The sequence below is a fragment of the Malurus melanocephalus genome, unplaced genomic scaffold, assembly GCF_030028575.1.
Source record: "Malurus melanocephalus ecotype Western Australia unplaced genomic scaffold, MMel_1.1 scaffold_81, whole genome shotgun sequence".
NCBI classification, from domain to species: domain Eukaryota; kingdom Metazoa; phylum Chordata; class Aves; order Passeriformes; family Maluridae; genus Malurus; species Malurus melanocephalus.
This window is the reverse complement of record NW_026623313.1, coordinates 1,084,047-1,107,815: the sequence shown is the minus strand read 5'-3', so window position 1 is coordinate 1,107,815 and position 23,769 is coordinate 1,084,047. Positions and strand designations below refer to the sequence as shown.

General features: G+C 38.7%; 1 protein-coding gene across 6 annotated transcripts in view; it reads left to right on the top strand.

Moving 5' to 3' along the window:
• RBMS1 (RNA binding motif single stranded interacting protein 1) overlaps positions 1-23,769 on the top strand; it is a 139,217-nt gene that overhangs the window by 62,637 nt on the left and 52,811 nt on the right. For all 6 annotated transcript variants that reach the window (XM_057367635.1, XM_057367632.1, XM_057367637.1 and 3 more), the window contains exon 2: positions 11,434-11,609. In XM_057367635.1, the coding sequence (XP_057223618.1) occupies positions 11,434-11,609 (176 nt within the window). The remainder of the gene's footprint in view (positions 1-11,433; positions 11,610-23,769) is intronic.

Here is a 23,769-nt window from a genome sequence, read left to right as displayed (position 1 = left end):
CTGAAACTACTGATTTAAACGTGTCATGCTCCTATTTGCTAGGTCTTAAAATTAAAACAAGTTCACCCACAGATTGTCTTAAATCAATGCTCAGCAGCTTTGTGCTTTAAACAGACCSAAAATCAGATTCTCTAGGCCATGGATATAGACATGCTGCCCAAACTGGCTTTCATTAAACAGAATGGTTTTGCTAGGAATAGCCTGGATCTGTTGAGGCTGATGCTGAGCAAATGCTAACAAGCCCTGCTTGATCCAAGTTGAATGGGATTAAATAGTATTTGTATTATACTAATCATTGTATTCTGGAGTATCCTGGTYCCAGTTCCCTGAAATGGTGCTGGAAAAGTGATCTCTCCATTAAGTATTCTGGTAATGAAGCAAGTGATTTGTGTATTACTGTAACATCTAAAATCCTCCTTAAAAAAATGAAGCAATGCTCCTTTTTTAYTCTTGTGCATAAAAATTGTCTATTGGGAGAGAGAAAAATGTGTTGAAGGGCAGAGTTTCTGAGTACAGTGAGACACGAAAGATGTTCTGATGGGAAATGAGAGAAGAAAATGCTTCCCTCTAACTTCTAGGAAGCTAAACCAAGCTACAATTGCAGGTTAGAATTTTGGAGATATCTGAAACCAAAAATTATTGCTTTCTCGTCTTTTCCAGGACAAAATTGTCCAAATGTCAACATTTTCCTAGTATTCTTTGTAGCAGCTGGTTTCCAGATAGCAGCTCATAAAAGTTTGTGGAAGAAAGAAGGAAAAATTACGTGATARCATCTTAATCGTCAGCATTCAAACAGCCTGTATTTTAATTCAGGATTTGAATATATGGGATACACAGATCAAAAATAATGTAGGTAAAACTGCTTTATGTGTGTATGCTTGAACAAACACACACTTTCAAGGGTAAAGGGGCAGGATGATGATAACAAGTGAGAGAAACTATGAGCGTATCTTGCTGTTCATCAATCCACACTTTCTGCTGCTAGTGTTTCCTGATGAAGAGGGGAAMTCTTGAGTTGTCTGTACCACCTTAGCAGCATTTTCTGTAGTAATAGCAGCTGCAGGAAAAGTGTTGTTTGGTATCTGTACCATTCACTGGCTGGATGAGCCTGTTCTTGTTTCCATCTTTCAATGGAATTACAAGTTCGGTGTCAACTATATATATAAAAATAATTTAGATAATAATAAATATAAATAATAATGCATATTTAAATAATAAATTATATATATATTTATACTGTGGGTGTATGCAAGTGTATGTATCCACTTCCAGCAACAKATCCCAAATATAGGCTCCTTGAATGTCAAAATACCATGACAAATTAGCACAAACTCCTAGCTGAAATTTGGTTGATAGTCACTTCAACCTTTGCTGAAGTAATYGTAAAAGTATCTTGTGCTTCCCTTTTTCTTGACTGCAGTATATAAAAGGCAGGGGGGTATGAAATACTGATGGTTTTAACACTGTTAGTGTTTCTTGAATTTGGTATGTGCTTTCTTAGTTATACCTGAGACTTGCTTTAATCCTTTACCAGCAAGGTYGTGCACGTCCTGTTTCAATGTGTTGATTATAATGAGTTGTTGCTGCTGCATTTTATCATATTACAGAATATTAAAACCATAAGGGCACTTTAAATTTCAGAAGTGAGTAGCAAAACAGTGAGTGGAACTTTCTGTCCAGCACAGGTCGTGCTGACCTCACTTYTATGGCAAATACTTTGAGAGACTATGGAAATTGCAGTGGAGAAAGTAGGAAGGACTGTGATGCTCTTTCCTGCTCTTCAGCTCATGGAGGAGTCATTCATTCCCATGGAAAGTGGTGCAAAATGCTGCTAGTCAAAAACCACTGAAATTGGTTCAGCTGCAACTTGACAAAGGCACATAGCAAGCTGCTGAGCAGCAGAATTGGACCTTCTTGATAYCAGAATCACRRTAACCTTTGTGTTGCACTCAGGCAGTGTGTCTAGCCCAGCTTGTTCTTTGCTGGYTACATTTGCTGTACTTTAGTTAGCCTTGGAGAGACTTAGAAAAGGAAAAACATTTACAAAGTGAGTAGGAAGGAAAAATATCTAAAGTGTTCTGTAATTTGAACCATAAATTGTGCAGCACCCAGATTCAGTCTTGATGATGAAGTCTTACAAAACTGGCTTTTCTTACCTTTTTTTTGGTCTGATGTGCCACCTTTCCCACAGCTGGAGATGCTGGCTGTGGTGAAGAGGGTGCAGTTTCTGAGAGATTAAGATTTAGGAATGCAGAAGAGAGGCCCAGAGCCAGCTGCCTCAACTGTTCCATCGATGTGGTCAAAGAAAGCAGCAGGAATAGACTGGGCTGCCTATTAAATACTTATGAAATGGTCTTACCAGGGAGAATATACATTCTTATCTTTAAAATGGAACAGGGATTCACAGTGACAATGCTGTTGCTATGCTGGGTGCWGTATGGTGCCCATAAGGAATCAGCAATCAGAGACAAAGGGATTTTGATAGGAATTGACTCCTTTATGCATGGGCGGGCACAAGTTCTTCAATTTATTTAACTTGAATAAACAGAAAATGACATAGCGGATCCCRTGTCAGCCAAAAGAGCCATCTGTGGTCTAACCCTGTGACAAACAGTATAGCAATAATTCCAATGCCACCAACAGTGTGGAGTTTGCCAGAAAAGCAGATGCTTCTTTTGACATGCATCTTCAATGCAGTGCCATTTCTATCCTATAATTGCTGTCTATGGAGGGTGGATAGCCAGATGAGCAGAATGGTGACATTGTAGTATTTGGGGGGAAAGCCAACACTTGGAAAATAATRAAGAATAAATTAAAAAAGTATAAAAATAATTTTGAAAAAGCTGCAAAATTCTCCTGTGTGCATCATGAAATCTGTGACTCTTTAAAACTAAGAAACAATACTTTMAAAGATTATCAGAAAGCTAAAGTCTAAAACAATAGGGAAGAACAGGAAATAATACTTCAGAAACTTCTGTGCAGAGTTTTTAACATTAAAAAACCCAAACATTTCCTTCTCTATTATTTTAGAGAACTGAAGACTGGCCGAACATACTTAGCATACTCTTTTTTTTTTTTTTTTTTTTTTTTTTTTTTTTTTTTTTTTTTTTTTTTTTTTTTTTTTTTTTTTTTTTTTTTTTTTTGCTGTACTGTCAGCTATTGTAATACAGATATTCTGGCAGTTCTTGAATAAACCAAAGTGAGTATCTGTATCCATGCTGTGCTACTTTTTAACTAGCTTTGAGAGATACAGACTTAGCTGGATCAATGTCCAAAATACAGTGATGGATGGCATCCTTAATAGCGAAGAGGTGGCATATTTGCTGCTTTATTAAATTAAAAATGTAGCTACCTACACACACAAAAAATACCCATTTTGACATCACAAATAGACACTCTTGAAAGCAGCATGTTTTTGCTCACATTGAATATTGATTGTCCATGGCCCTGTTTGTTGGCACCAGAGGTAAAAGTTCACTACAGATAATGACAAAAAAGTTGAACAAATAGCAGTAGAGCTGGAGATAAGCATTCTTCTAATAGGAGTCTGTCCTTTGAACGGAAGTAACTGCCTTTTGTAGTGCAGGAAAGTGGTACTGCCAGAATTTAGTTTTGTGAGATTTACTTGGAGAAATGGTTACTTGCTGCCTTGTATTTTCCTACAAGGGAGCCAAAAAATATCCAGGATAAAGCCAGTCTCTCATTTTCCATACATTTAAGTCCTACTTCTTCCCATTACACTGTAAGTGCAGTCAGAGGATAATACATATTATTTATTTTCAGATCTTAGATGTCTGAAGAGTTTTTAAATGGAGGTAGTGAGTAGGAGTTTCCTGTTTAAGTCCTCTATAGAGTGARAAGGGACCACCATGAATCTCTTAATGCTTATGAAAAGCTTACTGAGTAATTTTTTACATAGATTCCATGGGTACTGTCCTCTGGGCTGCCATTGAAGTCTTGTGAGCTGTATGTGATTTGCAAGCTTGGGTGTGACCATCTGTGGTCTAGTCTAAACTACTGCATGACCCAGGATTTTCTAAGTTAATTGCTGTTTCAGGTGAAGCATTTTTCCTACCAAGGATGTCTTGAATGTTTCCTGTTGTGGAGAATATTGTAAGATTTTATATCCTGCTATTAACATGTACCAAGAGACGTGTAATGCAAGGGAGGACTTTGTTATTATTTGTATTCAGTGTCATGTGTTGGACTTGCTTCCTTTCAGGTGCTTATATAAACCATTAGTATGCAAATTACACATCTCTGAAAATTGATGTGTTTTCTTTTAATTATAATTTGAATCCTTAGGCTGCAACATAAACTTCAACGKAGTCTAGAAATTCAGTACCCTGTGCACTCTGGATCCTTGGCTGGTTTTGCTGAAGGAAATAGACCTGTGTATGTACTAGAATCAAAAAGGAAATTGGCAGTGAAATCTCTTGTGCCTATTGCTCAGTGAAGGCCTAACCATGAAAACATGTACATGCTTTTTTGTCTGTCTGGTAGATCTTAGTACYATGCTCTCTTTCTTCAGGTACTTCAGCATCTTGGCTTTCATCTTAGATTCTTTTAATGTGGCCTAGCTGTTGGATTGCTGCAGCTTCTTYATACTTCAGAAACTAAAACTCAAATATTTTGCTTTAGATGTATCTATAATTCTGTCATGGCTAGGGTATGGTACCAAGGTACTGTTTCAGGGGATTGTCTAGGAAATCCAGGTATAAAACTGAGAGGGAAGAGGGATGCTGTGATTCATGATGAGCAGGTAGAAGGGGAAAGGGAGGGCTCATTACATCTGAAAAGGGACAGGATGTAGCCCAGTACTGCACTCCCATTGCCCTCTTTGGAATAATTTTCTGCTGTGGTATGGCTAGTTTTATTTATTCTGCACCTTCTAATTGTCTCTGAACTAGGGGAATCAGTAAGTGGAGCAGTTAAAAATCCCTGACAGGGGATAAAGTCAATGGAGTAGGTGAGTTCCTGGAAACTTCAAAGMTTTCTCATTGTCACTGAGACTCTAGAAGAGCTGCCTGAACCAGAAGGAGCTTCCTGCACTTACTGCTTGCTTCATTTTTACCATCTCTCATGCCATCTCTGAGTTAGAAAGCTTTTTCTTTTTTTAGTAATAACAATGGAAAAGATCTCCACACCCCGTTCTTGTAGAAAAAAACTTGTTCAAAGCATCAGTGTGGGTTTAGTCATGTACTTCAATGTGGCCAGGATTGTGCTCAACTTTTTCAAGTGTCKTCATAAAAAGAAAATAGATTTTGAGCTTTCTTTCATTACTAACAGAATATTTCTGTTGCATTAAGCTTTAATATGTGTAATTTAAATAACATTGGTYCCATTTCCTGTAAAAATATGAAAACGTGACATTTTGTACCAAGCTGGAATGGTTTACTTTGTACTTTCTGGTTTTAATAATTGTTGCTTTCTGGTGAGAACAAGTTCAGTCCTGCTATGTGACTAAGATCTGAGGAAAGGAAGCAAAATAGCTCAGTGGGGAGAGAGCTTGGGTTATAATCAGAAGAGTCTAGAGGTGAAATTGTTAAGAATATCTGAGCCATGACTTAGGGGTTTATGCTAGACTTCATCTTGTTTTGTTGCTGATAGAGCCACTCTTTATGAAGATCTTTTTAAAAGAAAGCTCCAAGAAGTACGTACTCATTCATGCATTTCTGTATTTCAAGAGAGGGCTTCTTTAAATGGCTCAGGAAAAATGCCTTAACTGCTTCCCTGGATTTTGACAGAAATGCTTTTCTTAATAGCAATTGGTTCAAATTAGTTACAATACAACAAAGAAGAGACTAAAAAAAAAAATCAGAGTGAAAATACTTTTTTTATTATCATCTTCATAGCTGTATGATAATATCAACCTATGGTTTTGTTTTCTTTCGTTTCCTCTTAGTATAGTTATTCCCTTTAGACTGTTACCTCTATTTAGCAAAATAGTTTTCATAGGACTTGGCATGTAAAGGAAGCTGGAATAGGCTTGGATCCTGGGTATGCAAATAGCTCTGTATGATCACAAAACATAATGTCYGCAGTTTCAGCCTTGTGCAGTGAACCAGCCCTTGCAGAAATAGTCCTGTTGACTCTTAGAGTCTCATGTCAATGGCATCWTGCCTTTTACCTGTGCTAAGAGAAGTTAAGGTTGGTGGTTTAAACAAGAAAAAGGGGGCAGGTCTCAGGGTTTTTCCTGCCTGAGGAGATTTTCAGTGGGAGTCTGGAGCTTCTCAGATACTCTTTACACCAGTATCCTGCTGAAAATGCTTAGATTTTGTTGCTGAATCTTCCTGTGACAAATGCTTACAGACTGAAGAACAACAGCTGGAGAACCTTCCCTAAGGCAGGAGATGTGAATAAAGCAGTAGCAGAGCTTTCAGTTTCTACTAGTTGACTCATGTCCACTGAGAACTAGACTTGGAGAGGCCTCCAGAAACTCAGTTTTGCTTGCCATAACGYTTCAGACTTGATGAGGAAAAACATGAAACAGAATAGTGCAGGACACTCAAAATGGCATCTTCACTGCAGCCGTCACTCTGCTGGCTTGGACGAAGTGATCAAGGTTTCGTGTTTCCTTATTTAAAGAAAGGTARTAAAGCAACTGTCTTAATCTGTGAACACTCATTTCTGTTAAACACTTGGAGTTCTTCTTTCTGCTAGGTAYATGATGTAATTCCAAACAACCTAAGCTGTGCACAAAGTGTTGCAGTGTCTTTCTTTACTAGGTATGGTGTCTTCTGTTCTCCTGAGCCCTTGCTTTCATTGTACATGTAAAGCTYTCTCTAACCTGAAGTGTTAGGTAGATTAATAAATAAATTAAACAACCCCCAGTTTAACAAAATGAAATCCAGATTTAATACTTTTTCTCATTGTTGCACGCATCCACAAAAATGTGTTTTATGCATAAAATTCTATGCATAGATTTTTATACCAATTCCAGTTRCTGAAGCTGCTGTTTTCTAAATCAGGGAGGTTAGGCAAAGTCAGGCAGGGTAAGCAGGTGCWTGTAGCTTAGTCACCTGAACAAAGCTAGGGAAACACTACTGATGAGATTTGCTACCATGAGATGATCCAAGTAGCGGTTCTGGCTAAATCTGATAGTTAATGTATGCTGCAATGTATGGTTTGAATTTAGAGTGATGTGTAAGGACTAACTCTGTTGTTAAAATTTRTGGTACTTTTCCCATTAGGAATTTTAGCTGAGTGATTAAACTCATAGTTAAATGCTAGTGAGTTAACTATGCATAGTTCAATGTGTAATAAGCATGTTATATAACTTCATATGCATTGTTTTATTGCACAAAGGTAGAGACTTAAATGGATTCCTACTGTAGTGCTCATACTCTGTTTTRGGACAGTCGTTGTCCAAGTTATCTTCTGCTTGTTGAAGTTGTGTTGGAATTCTGTGGTCTGAAGGCAGCAGAGATCAGTATCTCTCAACCCCCGGGTCAAAGGGATTTCTTGGAGTTACTCCATTTTGGTTTGGTGTCTTTTTTTTTTTCTTCTCCTGTTGACAGTGAAGAGATGCCTCTGTTCCTAGGGCGACAAAATCCTGCTCTGACTTATTTCCAGTCCTTAAGCATAGAATGATCTGTAAGAAAGGCAGGAATGGCTCATATAAGAGGAATATATTCTCCAGCTGTTTTTCAGTGCTTGTGACTTTTCCTATTTGGGGTTTATATTGAGAAGAAAACACAGGCAGACAATTGTCCTTGTTTTAAGGCACTTCATGGGGGCTGTTCAGTCATTGAACCTTTCATTTTCCTAATAAGTACCTGTGGTTTTCCCACTGCTGGGGGGGGGCTGTGGAGAGCTGGAGGGAAGGTTTTCAGGCAGGGGTGTTGGGAGCTCCTCACATCTGGCTCCAGAATGGGATGGGGAGATCATTGAGCAGATGGGCTGATTGTTCTGTCACTGGCCTTTTTTGCTTAGATGTTTGTTGAAGATGACAGGAAGGAAACTGCTGTGTAAAAAGAACAATCACTAATTGCCTTTTGGAGTGAAAACTAAGGAGGAAATGACAAACCAGTGTGACAATGGTATTCCTTGTGAACAGGAATATTGTCACAAGAAATAATGGTCCATTGCTTACATTCAATCCCTCTATCCTTGAGTTCCATGTTTTAATTAAAATGCAATGATTGAAAAGAAAAATTAATAAATATATTTTTGTGTATATTGCAATATTGCAAATTGTTTGTGAGGTCCATATAGTGAAAACTTAAGAACGGCTTTTGATATGGATTTGCAGCAGAAACTACAGCTTGTAAACCAAAACTTCTCAAATTTCATTTCAGGTTTTAGACAAAGCTCTCAGTTAAGATTTGTGAAAGCTGTTTCTAAACAAACAACCCCACACTTTGGCCAGGTCTCCACTGCAGAATGTCTTGCCAGCAAAGCACTGTGTGTCAGCCAGGGGTGTGGAAAAAACTCATACATCCTCGCTGACATCAATATGCTGGCAAAAGCCCAGGTGTGGATGCAGCTGTGCAGGCAGGAGAGAGCTTTTATCGGCTTAGCTGATGTTGTTTGGGGAGGTGATGCAAGCTCGCCAGCAGACAAACTCTGCTCCTGGCCTGCGCCGCCAGCGTAGGAGGCTCCGCCAGCGCGGCCACGGCGTCCAGGCTGCGCTTCCAACCCTTTGCAGCAAGAGCAACTGGAAAAAAAGGCCCCTTTGAACAACAGAGGCACCTCTATAATTTAGTTTTACAAGTAGTCGTCGATGAGGAGCAGARCGGAAAGAGTGATTCAGATTTTAAAATTCAAGTTTTAATGTAAAAAACGTGGTTTAGTTGTATGGCTTTGAGATGTCACTGTCCCTTTAATGGCTGGCTGTCTATCATTGGGTTGCAGGCTTTGGGGTGTGAGGACACCTAGCATATGTGTTTTGTAAAGTCTTKAAGGCTGTTCAAGGTATGAGTCTCTGTGGAAGCAGTGAAAAACCTGTCTGTAAACTTAGGAAGGCAACTAGAGTCCCATTTACATTCCCATCATGTTTGGATGTGACCACTAGCACTAGAACATCTTAATGTTTAAATAAAAGTTTAAATTGCTCAGAACAGAGTGTTTATGTTTTGCAGGCAGACAGAGTTGGGATTCCTGCTCTCTCTACACACAGACACACATTTTCCTCTCCTTTCTTTGGCCAGCTGGTGACAAGATTTTACAAAACTCCAGTTTTCATAACATAGAAAAAAACAAAGATTTTGAGGGGAAAAAACATTGTAAGAAGTAAAAGCAAAACCAAATCAAAGATACAAAAACTTTAATAGAGTCTCTTAGCCTTCAATTGTAATTACCAGTGTAAATGAAGACAGGTATGTGTATGTTGAGTTTTCTGCCAGCTGTAGATGTGTGTTTCAAAACCCTGAACAGAGCAGTTGTGCACTTGATCACTGTTTGCATTTTGAGAACTTCACTGAAGGCTTTTTGAAGAGAACATCATGGTGCCAGACTAAGTTTGTTCTGTCGTGAAAATGTTTTGAAATTAGTTGCTCTGTCATTCTGCATTGCTTGTAACCCTAAAAATAATTGCCTGGTGTTGCTGGAAGCAGAGTGGTCTGACAGACTGACTTGTGCTGCTATTGTTAAAATCCGTCAGTGTTTCCATTGCAAAGTTGGAAGGGAGCATTTAATCTTTTTCCCTGGAAGAAATTCTAGATCAGTGCTTCAATTCCAAATAYAAATATTTTGGAAGAGATTTGATGTTTCTAAAAATCTTTATTAAAAACAACGAAAACAAAAAAAAAAAACAAACTCTAACCTTATGGCAATGGAATATTGATATTCAGTTTTGAAATGCTGAATGATCAGGAATGTATTTCATTCTTTTTTATAATATTCCATTCAATTAAATTAGGCAGCAATAATGTTACTACTTACCAATGTGATTTTATAGCAAGTCTTGCAGTTTTGGCTGTCCTAGGCCATTATAGCTGCATAATAAGCTTTGCAACATGCCAAACTGGAAGATTTCAAAACCTTCCTAGGGAAACACAAAAGAGAAATGCATAATTACCATAAAGTATCTGATAYAAGACATGCCTTTGTACTTTTCTCCCACTCACAATTTCATTCCAATTTCCTGAGGTTGTCTCCAAAATAGTTTCTCTTTCATGTGTATTTTCTTGCGTGTAGTTTCACGGTTSCTTTAAACAGAGGTAAACTCTAATCCTTTCCTCTCTGCCCTCACATTCCTGTGCCCTGCCTTGTGACAGCCAAAGCTTTTGCGTAGTGCAAAGCCACATGTGGCGTACCAGATCAGGGAAGATCATTTTTTGGTTTGGTTTGTGGCTATATAATTGTTTGTACTAATCCAAAGAAGAGGGTGGCACTAGGATGGGAACATGTGAGTCTACATTGACATCTCACTTTATATTTAATTTTATTTGTTTTTCTCCTAACTGTGCTTTTCCTCTGCATTCACGGGGCAGTTGTTTGCTATGAGCTTCTTGTGGAAGCTCAGGCTTTTGCAGGAAAGGGGCCACATGCAGCCAGTTCATCAGTGAAAACTGTAGTCACAAGATGTGTACGGGTAACTTCAGTTCTCTATCTATTTCTTGAAGTAATCCCCTCTTACAACACCAGAGATATGTTCATAGCACTTTTTCTACAGTGCCCTGCTATATTTTTGTTAATGCAAATGATTTCTCTACTGCATTTCCATTAGGATGTTTTTGTGTTTCATTGGGGTCTGATTTTAAGTGCAATAGCGTTAAATACCTTGAGAATTAGGTAGAAGTGCTTATGCGCTTTTCTCCTTTTGAAATTTGAATTTTTTAACATTATGTAGAGCATTTTTCTGGACACTCCTGAAGTAATCCACAAATATGGAGATATAGGTGGCAGTATGAAAATTCTGCCAAGGCATACAATTCATTTAAAGTCTRGTCCTTGAGCATCTGTGCTCCTTCTCTAGCTCTAAATAAAAACAATAGCAGTATTGTGTGAARTACTAAAAGCCAGAAGAGATAGAAAAGAGGCTTTTAATTATTTTTTGGGGTTTTTTGATAGACTAAGGAAATAGTATGGTCCTTGTATCTGTCCTAATTTGACATATCAAACAGTCATAGTGATCTCAACTTTGTACCTGCTGGGACCTGGAGGAACAATATCTCCTATTTCATTTTCACATCAGATGACACAGTGAAGAGTGATAAAATCCTATGAGTAGTATYCAGCATAGGTTACATATCATTTGACCCTGTGTCATGCATTGAGCATGCATCRAATGGTGGTTGGGTATATCATAATGCACCTGTGAATCTTGTCCCAAATGTGGTGTGAAAACAGTTGTATTTAAAATCAGTGGGTAATTAGGAACAGGTTCAGCACAGTGCTGCAAATGGTAACCAGGCTCTGTAGACTGAGCTGATGTGCATGCTGTGATTACTCCCTGTGCTTTACTCTAATGTGCTTTTTCCTTTGCAGCAGTCCATTGTACCAGCCCACCCAATGGCTCCTCCTAGTCCCAGCACCACCAGCAGTAATAACAACAGTAGTAGCAGCAGCAACTCAGGATGGGATCAATTAAGTAAAACTAACCTTTACATCAGAGCACTGCCTCCAAACACCACTGATCAGGACCTGGTAAAATTATGCCAACCGTAAGTACTTCATTTAAATGTCAATTATAATGTCATGCCTTAAGAGCTTATAGTAGGTATATAAGATGGGTGTTTGATTATGAGGGAAGAAAACCAGACTCATAAACAAACACCCTTGTGCTGTGCTATGGTGGCAGGTTTCAACTTTGTTGGCAATCAGAAGGAAAAGATTGTTTTGACACATTTGGGAAGCTAAAAAACTGGAAATACAGGGGTGAACTGAAGCAACCCATTGCTTTTGTATAAGCTAAGGTTACCCATAGTGCTGTTGAAATCACAGAAAAATTAAAATTAATACCTAAATGTGAAATTTGCTATTAAAAGCTTCCACAGAGGATCCCCTCTATTCACAACTAAAGTAATCTGTTGGTACAAACTTCAGTAATTGTTGTGAATCACTGTGAACTACAATGTGCATTTGAAGGTCTATCCTAGTTTCAGACTAATTTATGGCTGTACTTTACTGCRCAGTTATTTTTATGATTAGAAATAGTTGATCCACATAAGAATCCTTTCCAGTGGCTGAAGTTCTGGGTAGACTTGGCTTAGCAGAGGGTTTTCAGGCAATGTTGTTAACATAAGATTTTTTTGCTTATGAGARTTGTTTTGGTTTTTAATTTTTGCAGCAGCACATGCCTCTTACTTTCAAATATGGGTTATTTGTCCAGAGACTGTGCAGTTGGGTTGCTTATACGCTGTTTAAAATCCCTACCTTAAATGTTTCACTGAATTTTTGAAATATCTTGCTACTTCTGAAATTCATAGTGCACTGCCKGAATAATTTTGAAATCAATAGTACTCAGCTAAATTTTCAATACCACATGTGAGAAGAYATCCAAAACTATCTATCCTGGATGAAGAATTATTAGGATTTGTATATAATGCTACTGTCTGAAATTCTAAAAATAATTTTATGTTCCATTTAGCAGATAAGTAACTAGGAGTATACAAAAATAGAGCACAACAYGAGTAAGAAAAATTGCTAGAAAAAGCTGTAATTTTTGGATCCAAGCTTAAGTACCTTTGGTTTTGAATATTTCAAAAAAGCTGGTATCTAATTTATGGAGGAGAATTTCTATTTTTATTTTTTAAAAAACTTTTATGATAGTAGTCACATATAAGTCGTGTTAGTATTATAACAAAAACAGCTTGCTCTCAGGTCTTTAAAGAAAAKAAATTCTATTTGTTCATTTTTCCAACAACAAATGAAATCCTTGTGTTTTGCAGAGAATAGAATAGATAATCAATCTGTGAAAAGACAGCATTAAATATTTTTACAGCTTCCCATGTGACAATGACCTCTTGTAACTTGAATTTTAGTTGCAGATACATGTTTTACAGAAGTGGATTTTTCCTTCCCGTTTTTGTCTTTTGAACTGATGAAGAAACCTTGGCCTGTGCACTCATGTTATGTTAGGACAGAGCTGTGAGGTTATTTTGCACTGGAGCCGCCCCAGTAACTACTATTTGTGCAGTGGTTACTATAGCTCCTTAATCTCTTTCTGAAGACATTTTGGTTTGCACAGGCTCAGATGTCATTGATGCATGAACAGCCTAGAAAAAAATACATTCAGTACTTTGTTGTAACTGGTCCTCTTCCTTTTGGATAGCCAAAGATTCCAATTTTGTTGTTGCTGTTCAATATATAATTTTAGTTGGAAGAGCACAAATTGAATAAATAAAGAATGGGAAAGAACTTCAGCCATGAAGTTGTTGAACCAATTCTGATATGAATTTGGAGACTTGGAAGGTCGTGGCATTTATTCCTGTGAGATATTTCCCTTACGCATTTTACTTAAGAGGAAAGAAGACTCTGTCTCAAAATTCTCCATTTCTGCTAAGGAAGCAGGTGAGATGTCCAGAAACCTTTGACTTGGACAGCATAGTCCCTTAGCAACTAACTGCAGCAGTAAGATAGAAATGGCAGCTCTTTCCMTGTTCACCAACACTCAGTAATCCACTTTTGTAGAACATAGAAAGCTTCAGATGCAAAGTATTTTCTTCTTATAAATCTGCATAAACTTCTAGGATGTAAAATGTAAGATATYCTTGAAAATAAGCCTGCCATGTTCATTGTTTAAGCTAGAATAATAAAAAACTAAAGGAGAGTAAAATCTTGGACACATAAAAGTCAATGAAGAGATTGTTGTTTACGCTAGGTCTCTGAAATATTTTCTTTTGCTATTTCCAAATTCCTAAGATTTTACTGAGAGGCTTTTGGAGTAATTCTAGCTCCTTTTCTCCATGTAGAGTGGATCTTGCTATCCTGAGAGGGTGTTCACCACAGTGCTTGAGTTCACTGCACTGCTATTCCTATTGCGATACAGCAATAGTGGATGTACATAAAAAGGTTGCTGGCTTGTTTTGTATCTTTTTGGCTGATTTCAGACTAGACAGAGAAACACCTGTGGGTTGAGGAAACAATGGTTGAAAAACATCATTGTCACAGCAGGTACCAGAAGTATCCCATCTGCAGAGATTTTTCCCTCTGATCATCATGGACTTGTATCATATACACTCTACTGAAAAGTTATTTCCTGTGATGGTTATGGTAGAGAAAGATTGCTTTTGACAGAATCCCTCAGAATACAAGCTCAAATAATCTACAGAATTCTTGTGTGGGAGATTGTTATACTGTGACTTTATTTTCTTTAGTATTTGCATTCGTTCTTGTCATGACAGTTAGCAGTGCTAATTTTGGCCATAGTTTTATTTTGTTTAATTATTTTTGGTGAATCACTAGAGAAACCTGTTATCAGTTGTGGAAGTGCTGGGCTTGCTCTGCTGTTGTAGCACAGCTGTGCAGTACTTACGAACACGGTGAACAAACGTTCACCAGCTTTGTGGAAAAGTATTTTCCTGGCAAGAGCACMATTTGCCAGTGTACATATCTACAAATCTGTCTCCACCTTTATCTGATTGGTTCTTTCTGTTTTTCTATTAGGTGAAGCTTTTTTCCTCTTTTCCAAGTTGAAAAGAGCACATTGCATTTTTGTTGTGAGGGCTTGGGAGCACAGCTTTTTTTTCAGAGTATTACTGCCTTTTGTGTGGGAAATGAAGCAGCCATGTTTCTGAATAGTTCATTCAAACTTGAGCCTGCTACTCCAGTTCTGCTTTGAGAAAACAAATTTCTTCATATCAGTTGTGCCAGAGGCAGAAGTGTGGGGAAGACTAAAGTAAGTATTGTTTGTCACAAGGATGTCATAACAATGAGCCCGGAACCACAGGAGTGTCAGGAGGACACGATGTGAGTCAGTCCTGGCCATAAGAGCTCCCCATCAGTGCAGTGACAGATACTGTCTGTCCTGTGGGAGGCTGGACAGGTGTAATCAGCTGAATGGAAGGASAGGAGCCAGTGGGTTTGGGAAAGCCTGCAGGAAGCTGCCTGACTCTGCTGTGTGGTTTCTTTTCACAACYATAGGGTGCCATTGCATGAGATCTGCTGCACCGAGCAAGCCTCTGCCATGAAGAGCTGGTTTGACAGGGTTGCTGAGGCAGTGGTAACTTCAGCCATGCTTGATTGTACTCCCTTCTCCTGGTGTATCAATACCTGATACGCATCCTTCAGCTGTTCTGTTGGGTTTTGAATATATTATTTAGGCTTTAACCATGCTTTCTTATTTGGGGACTCTTAGTCATTTTTTTAAACTTATTTAATGTCTGGATCTGAAGATATAAGATTAAATCCATTCCAGTTATTCACTGAAATTGTTGAGCCTGCTGATCTGATTAGGGACTTACGTGATTGGGTCTTAGTGGATTCAGTCAGGAGTTTGTAACTTGCTTTGACATGTTTTCTAGGTGCTTTCCAGACTCTCACTAAGCCCAGTTCTTTGCTGAGGATGACCTTTATGCTGAAGCCACATGGTTCCAAAGCCCTGTACTTTCYGCTGTCTTGCTTATGATTTACTTGCTGGCCTGCAGCAGCATTGTGTCTCAGTAATGCTGAGTTTCTTCCGAGACCTCCTTTTGTGACATTTATATCATTAAATGAGGATGATGCAGCAGACCCTTCATCCTYCTGACAATCCCCAGTCCCAGGGTGAGATTTCAAGCTTTGAGGCTTAACCCAAGTCCCCTCTATCCAGTTCAGCATAAATTACCTGGTCAGCCTGCCCCTTGTATTCTCCCATCCAGGCTGTTTGCCCATACTGTGCTGCKTGTATCAAGCTGCTTGCAGTCTATATGTTATTTTTGAAATTGCTTTTTGCTCTGGACAGTTTCACTTAGTTGGCCTTCCCCCTTAAGTTATTGCTATATAGTTATATTGTGGACTTTTAGTAGGATTACAATCAGGAAAGTGACTGCTTTAAGTTAACAAAATATAGGATTACTGCAACAGGCAATTGTTCTGTTCCAGGGTGGTCTGAACATAGAAACAGAACCTTGCATTGGCTGTTTTTGCATATGTGCATTCTGAAAACACCTGTCTTGTTGAGAGTAATTTAAGGGTTCCTTGCTAAATATTCAGCATCATGAACACAGGCAGAGCTAAAACAACTGGCAGGCTAATAGTTTTCTTGAAACATATGAACCAGATGTGATATACAGCTTTGTTTCCTAAACATACTTAATTATATACTCCAGTGTTTCCCTGTTTTGAGGCAAGATCACTTAAAAGTTATTTCAATTCCCTGCYCTTAACAACACATGTATTTTCATTGTCATGTGACATCCATTAACATATTAATGTTTCCATGTTCTTTGTTTGCTGTGTAATTGTGACCTCTCTCATGCTGCCATTTTCCATCTCCTTTAAACACACTTGGGTCTGAAAAGGGGTGGACTGGAGCTCAAACATTTACTGTAGCAGGGAGCTGGCAGTGCTGTGGTCATTTAAGAGCAAGAAAATTGCTAATTTTACTAAGCATATCTCATTAGAAAAAGAAAGGCTGGACTTTAGAAAATAGTCTGAATATCTCTTGCATTTAACACATTGGGAGAGTGGTCTGGACCGGTCACTGCTGCTTAGAAATACTTGTAGCACTTGAACACAACCCCTTAAGTTAGGTGGTGTGGGTAAGTGAAAGTGGAGTGGAAGTTTTCAAGCTAATTCCTCCAATTCTTTTTAAAGTATTTTCTCTTCATTCCTCTTTCCTTTATTCTCCATTTTTCTTGCATTTTTCTTTCATGGCTTGCTGGCTGCTGTGAAGTATTGCATTTGTAATTATGTGGAATATGATTTTGTGTCATATAATTAAATGTGATACATCAGTGTCTCCGAAACTGTTCCCTTTGAGGACAGTATTAATATTGATTATATTGGAGCAGAAGCCTATCTATTGTCCTCACCTTTTTTAGGGTAGAAAGAAGCCCTCAGCAAATTTCTTTTTTTTAGAGTCATGTRTACATTTTTAAAAGAGTGTTATTGTATACATGTCTGAATAAATAACATCAGGTTTGCAGAATATCATTTGATTCTAGGAGAAGATAGATTCCTTAGGAATTGAGTGGTATGTGATTTGTACCAGCTCTGTTGTGTAGTACCAGCATCATATTTTTCATTATTCATACCCCCAAAGATGGTGAAGGTGCTCCCTGGGTGTGTTCATTGCTTGTGCCAGTGCAGTGGTGTATGGAGCACAGTAGAGAAGCACCCACAGGAGCCCTGGGACCAGATTTAGCTAATCTCAMTTGTGTTCTGCCCAGCTGATGTACCCAGTTTCTCAACCAGACAAACTGTCAGAGGAGGAGTGGCTGGCCRGGGTGGTGTTTAAACCGGCTCTGCTGGCTCCTGTCTTAGCTGGTGATCCTCTGAGAGGCTGCTGTCAAAAATATGTATCCCATTYCTACAGCTGAAAAGAAATAGTGTCATTATTGTATGTTCCTTTTGCCGAATGCACCAGAGAGATGTAGGCCTGCTATGGAGGCTGAAATGGTCCTTTTGTCAGGGCTTGACTTCCACAATCAGGGGCGAGGTGTTTGCATGGTATGCCATGGGAATTGCAATTGGCCTGGAGATGTGATGTTTGGTTTAAATAGTCATTTCCTTTATTGTTTAGCAAATGCTTTCAGCAGTCATATTGTAAAGTGTCTAGCCTGGCATGATATGAACAAAGACTCTATTTTCCCCTCAACATTTGTATTTTAGTTAGCTAGAAGTAAAATTCAGATGGCTTTACATTGATGATCAAATGAAATCTACACTGAATTCCTCTCTGAGAAGTTTCAGGGTGTTTTTTTTACAATCATGCTTTCTTGCAGGATGCTATTAGGGATCCATAGGTATAGGTCTTTTTGGGGTTATTGTGATTGAGAGAAAAGTAAAAAAGATGTCCTATCCTCCAGATGCAGATAATCTCTTGATATGCCTCAAATTTAAATCAAATATAGTTTTAATTTTCTCTTTCCATTTTGTTATTAAGTAAAGATTGCAGGTTTTCAAACTCAATATTTCATTTAGCCTCACAGTTACAAGTTCCCCTCAGCACACTGTTTAAAAAACAAGCAATCCAAATACAGATGCACAAAGGAGCTCTGMATTTGCCCTGTGCAGATGTGGGGATCCAGTGATTGCACAAGCTCCCTCTCCCCTGGGAGATGAGAGTTTTGTTGCACTGTGGGGCCAGAGGAATGGTGATCCCATGGAATTTCCTTGAGGAAGTGGGGGCGAGTGGAAGGAATGTTTCAGCCGCAGCTGCTTGTAAAAGAAGCATAGGAAAAATAGATTTGGTAAAATTTACCACCATTGAAGAACTCCCCTTGGAAAACAAAAAGCTGATTTGGTAACGCAAGGCCTGCAAAATCTGTGAGCATTTGCGAGTCCGCAGGTATTTGTTGTAGGGAGATGCAGCCTCAGAGCTGCAGGAAAGCAATGTCCGGTGGCAGCTGCTGGAATGCCTTTGATCAGGGTCCAGTCCCCGCTTCCCCAGTGGCAGGGCCTGACGCAGATGGGACGTGATAGCAGCCGGTATTCATTGGAATTACCAGTAACTCCACAACTTGTGAAGGGGACTGYTTAATTCCAGTGGACTACTAAAAACTTTRACAAGTACTAATCAGGCTTTTTAGTGGGTTCAAYGRTGCCAAAAACTGTCCCTTCTGTTGGAGACTGCTTAGGCAGGCATCTCAGTCAGAAACCAGTCCAAATTGACTCAGCTTAGAGCCCAAGTTGGTTTTGGCCTCAGTATGCTTACATCAAGCTTGTCCTTTTCTTTGGGAAACCATTCAGTATAGAAATCAGGATCAGTATTTGCAAGCAGATTCTTACATCCAATGTCCAATATCTCATGTGGTTTCACATAACTCATAGAAATCTTGTGAAATCTTGACTTTGTTTGCTAAAGGTTCATTCTGCTTAGCTCTGATTTCTGTAGTGTTAACTCCTTGAACTGAAAAAATGAACCATCTGACGTTGACACATTAAAGGGCCAGTTCATTTTTTTTGTAACCTCTCAATCATTTTTTACTGGCACTTTTGCCAAGCTACATTTAGGGTTGACAGACAACAGACCCAAACACTTTTCAACCCACATAATAAATTTTCATATTTTACCTGCAGAATGAAAGCAACAGCAAATATAGGTGAGCAAGTTAATTCTGATCTTGCTACTTCCAATGAAACTTGTAACTGAAGAAATACMAAAAAACAGTGTTTATCTTTAAAAAAACTCCACAGAATGTTAAGCCTTATCCTCAATTGTTTTCCCACAACTAAAATTTTACCCTGATTTGACATTCAGAAAATGTCAGCTGTCTCAGTTCAGTTTTAGCAGGTGCCTTACTCAAGACTTGGGCCAACTCTGTAGAAAATTAAATCATTAAAGGGTTACTGAGAGAAGAATTAGCATTTCATCATTTAAATGTCTTTGTAGATAGATGTGCTGTACCTGGGAAAAAAAGTCGAGTTTTAATTTGAATATTGATAATGTTATGATAGATGGACATAGAGCAAAAAAACACCAATGAAAACTCAAAAAGAGAAGACTTTGRTTTGGGTTCTGTTTTGACACTGTTACTAGTACAAATATTCTACTTGAAATAACCTGTGTGAGTTGAGTTAATCATTAACTGAATCAATTTCAATGGAAGAAATATGTTCTGATTTGCACTCCTATCCTGCCCCTTACATTTCCAATTCTACTCTTACTTTAATCTCTTATTTTACCAGAAGAGAAAAATTATCCCCCAAAATATGTGTAACTTCACTTCTGGTTATAAATATTTACATTTAATTACTTGATCATTTTGGCCATCTTAATTGAAATACATTAGCCCCAGATATATGTTCTTCCTAAATGTTTGTTTTCCATATTCTGTGCAGTTTTGTGATTTTACATATTGTCTTTAGAAGACAGTGTGAATCAGTGTTTTTTCCTAGGAGAACAACGTGGACTTAGGTCTTACACATTATTAATATTTCTAATCCTAGTGCTGCTTTTTGGCTTATGTGTAGTCACTAATAAGCTTTCACAAGTCTTCTCAAAGTGTCAACAATTATTCTATTGCATTAATAAGGACTTTAACGTCTGATTGAATGCAATAGTGAAATAASTGTTATGTTGATAAAAGATCTAAAATTGTGAGAAAAGAGCTTCGAGCAGGGTAATGCAAATACATGAGGAACCTCAAATCTTTTATTTGCAAACCCTTAATGTCAGAAATAAATCTAAAGACCTGAAAAAGAGCCAACCCACTTATTTCTGGTTTCAAGGACTTTGCTGTAAGGGTAACTGAAGAGCTTGTGRAGTCCGGACACAAGCACAGTTTTATAGTTCAGTGTATAATTTCATTTAGTGTATCTATCAAAGCCCAAAGGARCTGCTGTGTTCACAAACAGCAGCACTTCTCCATGCCCCAGAGATGATGACAAGCTTGACTGAAGCTGTCTGTGACAGAGGTCTGATCCTGGACAGCCCAGAGCACCTGGGACCCACCGCTCCTGTTGCCAGCGTTGGGGTTTGAGCCCACTCACTGCTCCCTGGTGTGCACTGAGGGTTTATTTGATAGTGAGGGCTGAGCTTTTCAGCAAYGTCACTGCAGAGTGCCAGGTGAACTCCACGATGTCTGCTTCTTTTGGCAYTGTGTTTTCTTGTTCTTTTCAATCTGTAGCTGTGCAGTACCCCAGGCAGAAATCTCCCCTGTGTTGAGCCTGAGTGCTGTGGCTGCGTTCTGGAGAAGCCATTTGGCAGAGAGAAGAGAGACTTTTTCACTTTGAGGCTTCAAGGTATCAGCGTGGTGGGGTATCCAGTGAAGCTGATGTAGCAGTGTTTCTCTCCCACATCAATATTTGTGGTACTGTCAATCTGGAAAGGACCCTTTGTAAATAATTTGCCTTTCCTTCCCCTCCTCCCCAGAGAGCCTGTRTTCAAATCCTTACCTTTCCCATACTTGAAGCTACACGTTTTTATCGTATGGAAGGCTTTGTCTTAGTTTTAAAGCTTAGGCTTTTTTATTTGTTGCCAAAAGTCTGTGTGTTACATTTTGAAGATCTCAAATAATGAGAGGGAAAGTCTTGCTCTCTGTTCCTTTTTCTCCRTGACAGCTTACAGGGCTTCCACATTTCAGAACAGAAGTACAGTAATAGCAATGAAAGACCATTAAGCCAGGACTGCTGCTGAAAAGTCCATCATCATACAAAGGCCTCAGCATGAATGTACTTTTTAGATGTAAATTAGGATCAATTCTTTTTGAACATTTTCCAAATATTCAGTTATGACATTTTAAAAATACACAAGAATCTCTCTCAGTCCTCTGTTCTTCCCCAGTGAATTGCATATTGCTTTGTTCCATGGGAAATTCTGAAGGTTTTTTTCCACCCATTTTATTTATTTCTTAATCAGTTGCATATTTGTTAATTCTCTTTGAAGTCTAGGACACTCATGCTGAATTATGCAGTTTCACAAATGTCACTAAATGTTTTGGAAAGAGTGGCCCTCCCAGGAAGAGGGAACAGCTCTGACTGCCCCTGATCAGCTGTTTTCTGTCTCACACTTGAGCTGAGGTTGAGGTGGTMATCTGAGGAGCCCAGGCTCACTGTTCTGGGTGTAGCTGAAAGGTGAGCAGTAGCAAAACTTGACTGTCAAAGGTAACTGGTTACTGAGCAAGTATCCTCATGGTAGATAGAGGTTTTGGGAACATCAGTAGTTTCTTTATCTCATGGGATTAAAAAAAATACAGTTTAATTAGAAACAGAGCAGAGTASATCTAAATATATAGCTGTAAAGCCAGATGCTCGATTCTTAATAATGATGTTATGATATACTAAAAAAAATTCTTCTCAAAAGGGCATCCACTGCTGTTTATATCACCACAACAAAATTAGTTACATTTTTGCCATGAAACAGGGGAAATTTATTTCTGTTTTTCTCTATGAAAACTTTCAAGTTCTTGTGATAGAAGACATCTGAGTGCCTTTAGGGCATCCTAGATTTGCTCTTCATTTTCTGGTAGTTACTGTGCCTTGTTTTGTCCTTCCCATAAGTGAGAGATTGGGAGGCAACTTGAAGTGCAGACGAAAGAGTAGATTTTCAGAATTTTGTGTTATAGTCAGGAGGGAGTATTTCTGAGGGCAATGTTTTTTTCTGCTCACTTGTGTATTTTCCAAACTCTTTCTTTGTTCAGGGGGAGAGAATTTGCAGGAATTTTAATTTTTCCTCAGGACTTTTGCTGGATTTGTATTTGGATCTGGGTCACTGGTGTTCTGCCTTCTTCAGGATCCAATAGTTTTCTTCTGTTCATGCTTATGCCGAAGATATTTGACAACTCTTGAGTTCAGCTTCTTCAGTGGTGCAGGAAATGTGAGGCAGTTTCTCTMAAGTTGCTTTCCCCTAGTGGTAGAGGTCAACATTTGGCTATGACAGTTCTTTATTTTTTTGGCAGGCACTTCTCTGACATTCCTGTTGCTGAGATCATCCTCAGTAGGCTTTCCGAGGAACATCTGACTGGGGCTCAAATTCTTCACCTTCTGCTCTTCTGACCATATAGTGTTTTGTAGAAAGGGTTTTGGTCCTTGTCGTTAATAGTTAATTTGATTCTAGATACCTTTTGTTAACTCAAAGATCTGTTAATTTGTGGTTTATTCCTTTCGCTGTGATTTGGTTTCATGTTAAGGGTGTGGATTCTTTTAATCCCAAAGATAATTTAAGGGAATAAAAGTATCATTAAATTACTGCAGTCTGAGTCATACTTGGTCTGTGAGTTTAGTTCCCTGGCCTTCCCACACAGCGTTTCCGATATGCAGTGAGCTGATGGTGTGCAGGAAAGACTTTAGAGTGACCTAGTTASTAATTTAACTCTTTACTATGGGATGCCTTTCTGACGTTGGGTATAACCATTGCCTCTTTGCATTCTCAGTCATTTTCTATGTGACATTACATTTCCCTGCCTCTGAGTGATTTTCATATAAAGTGTTTTAAGGTTTCTATTTTAATTGTTTTAAGCATCTTGTTTAGTTAAATTGATTGGAAAAATTGGAAAACTTATTTAAAATTTGAAGTGTAGGCATGAGATACATCCTCAAATAGAAGTTACGGCTTTTTTCCTGTAACGTTGTATCACTTCTAAAAGTTTGTTCTGCTGCCCTCTTGCAGGCAAAGAAATAGTCATCTCAGGCTCTCTGAAATRGAAAGGTCTGTCAAGCCCAGAAACACTGTGATCAAGTCATACAAGCTTCCTTGCTGGCATATATTGTTGAATCTGTTCAAGAAAGGTGGTGATCCAGGATTGACTTGGGGCTTGCCTGTCAACTTTGTTGTTGTGCAGTGTTTGATTGATCTTTCCTGACTCTGTAAGAACATGTTTTTTTGACTAGTCTCTTCTATGGCCGCTGGTCTTCTGGGTTTGTGAAACTCCCACAGATGCTTCTTTTAAGAAACTYTGAATATATGTCTTACTCTGCTTAATGTAGATTCCATTCAGACTTGCAGCTGACATAGCCAACTGGAGGACCCTGATAACTCTGTCTGAGCTCAGCTGACTCACCCATTTGCACCCCTTTGAGTTTTCCCTGCTAGKCCAGGATTAACCTCTGTCATCTGTGTACTTCACTGTGAAGCCCAGTGATCCAAGTGCTTCCTTGGGCACACRGCCAAAGTGCAGTCTGGGACACTGGACTCACCCTTCCATGATGGTATTTGACACAGTCATTATGCAAAAGTCACTGGCAATGGGGGTCTCAGGGTCCCAGAGTTTCAGCCAGCTCAGCATGGCAGCCCTGGTG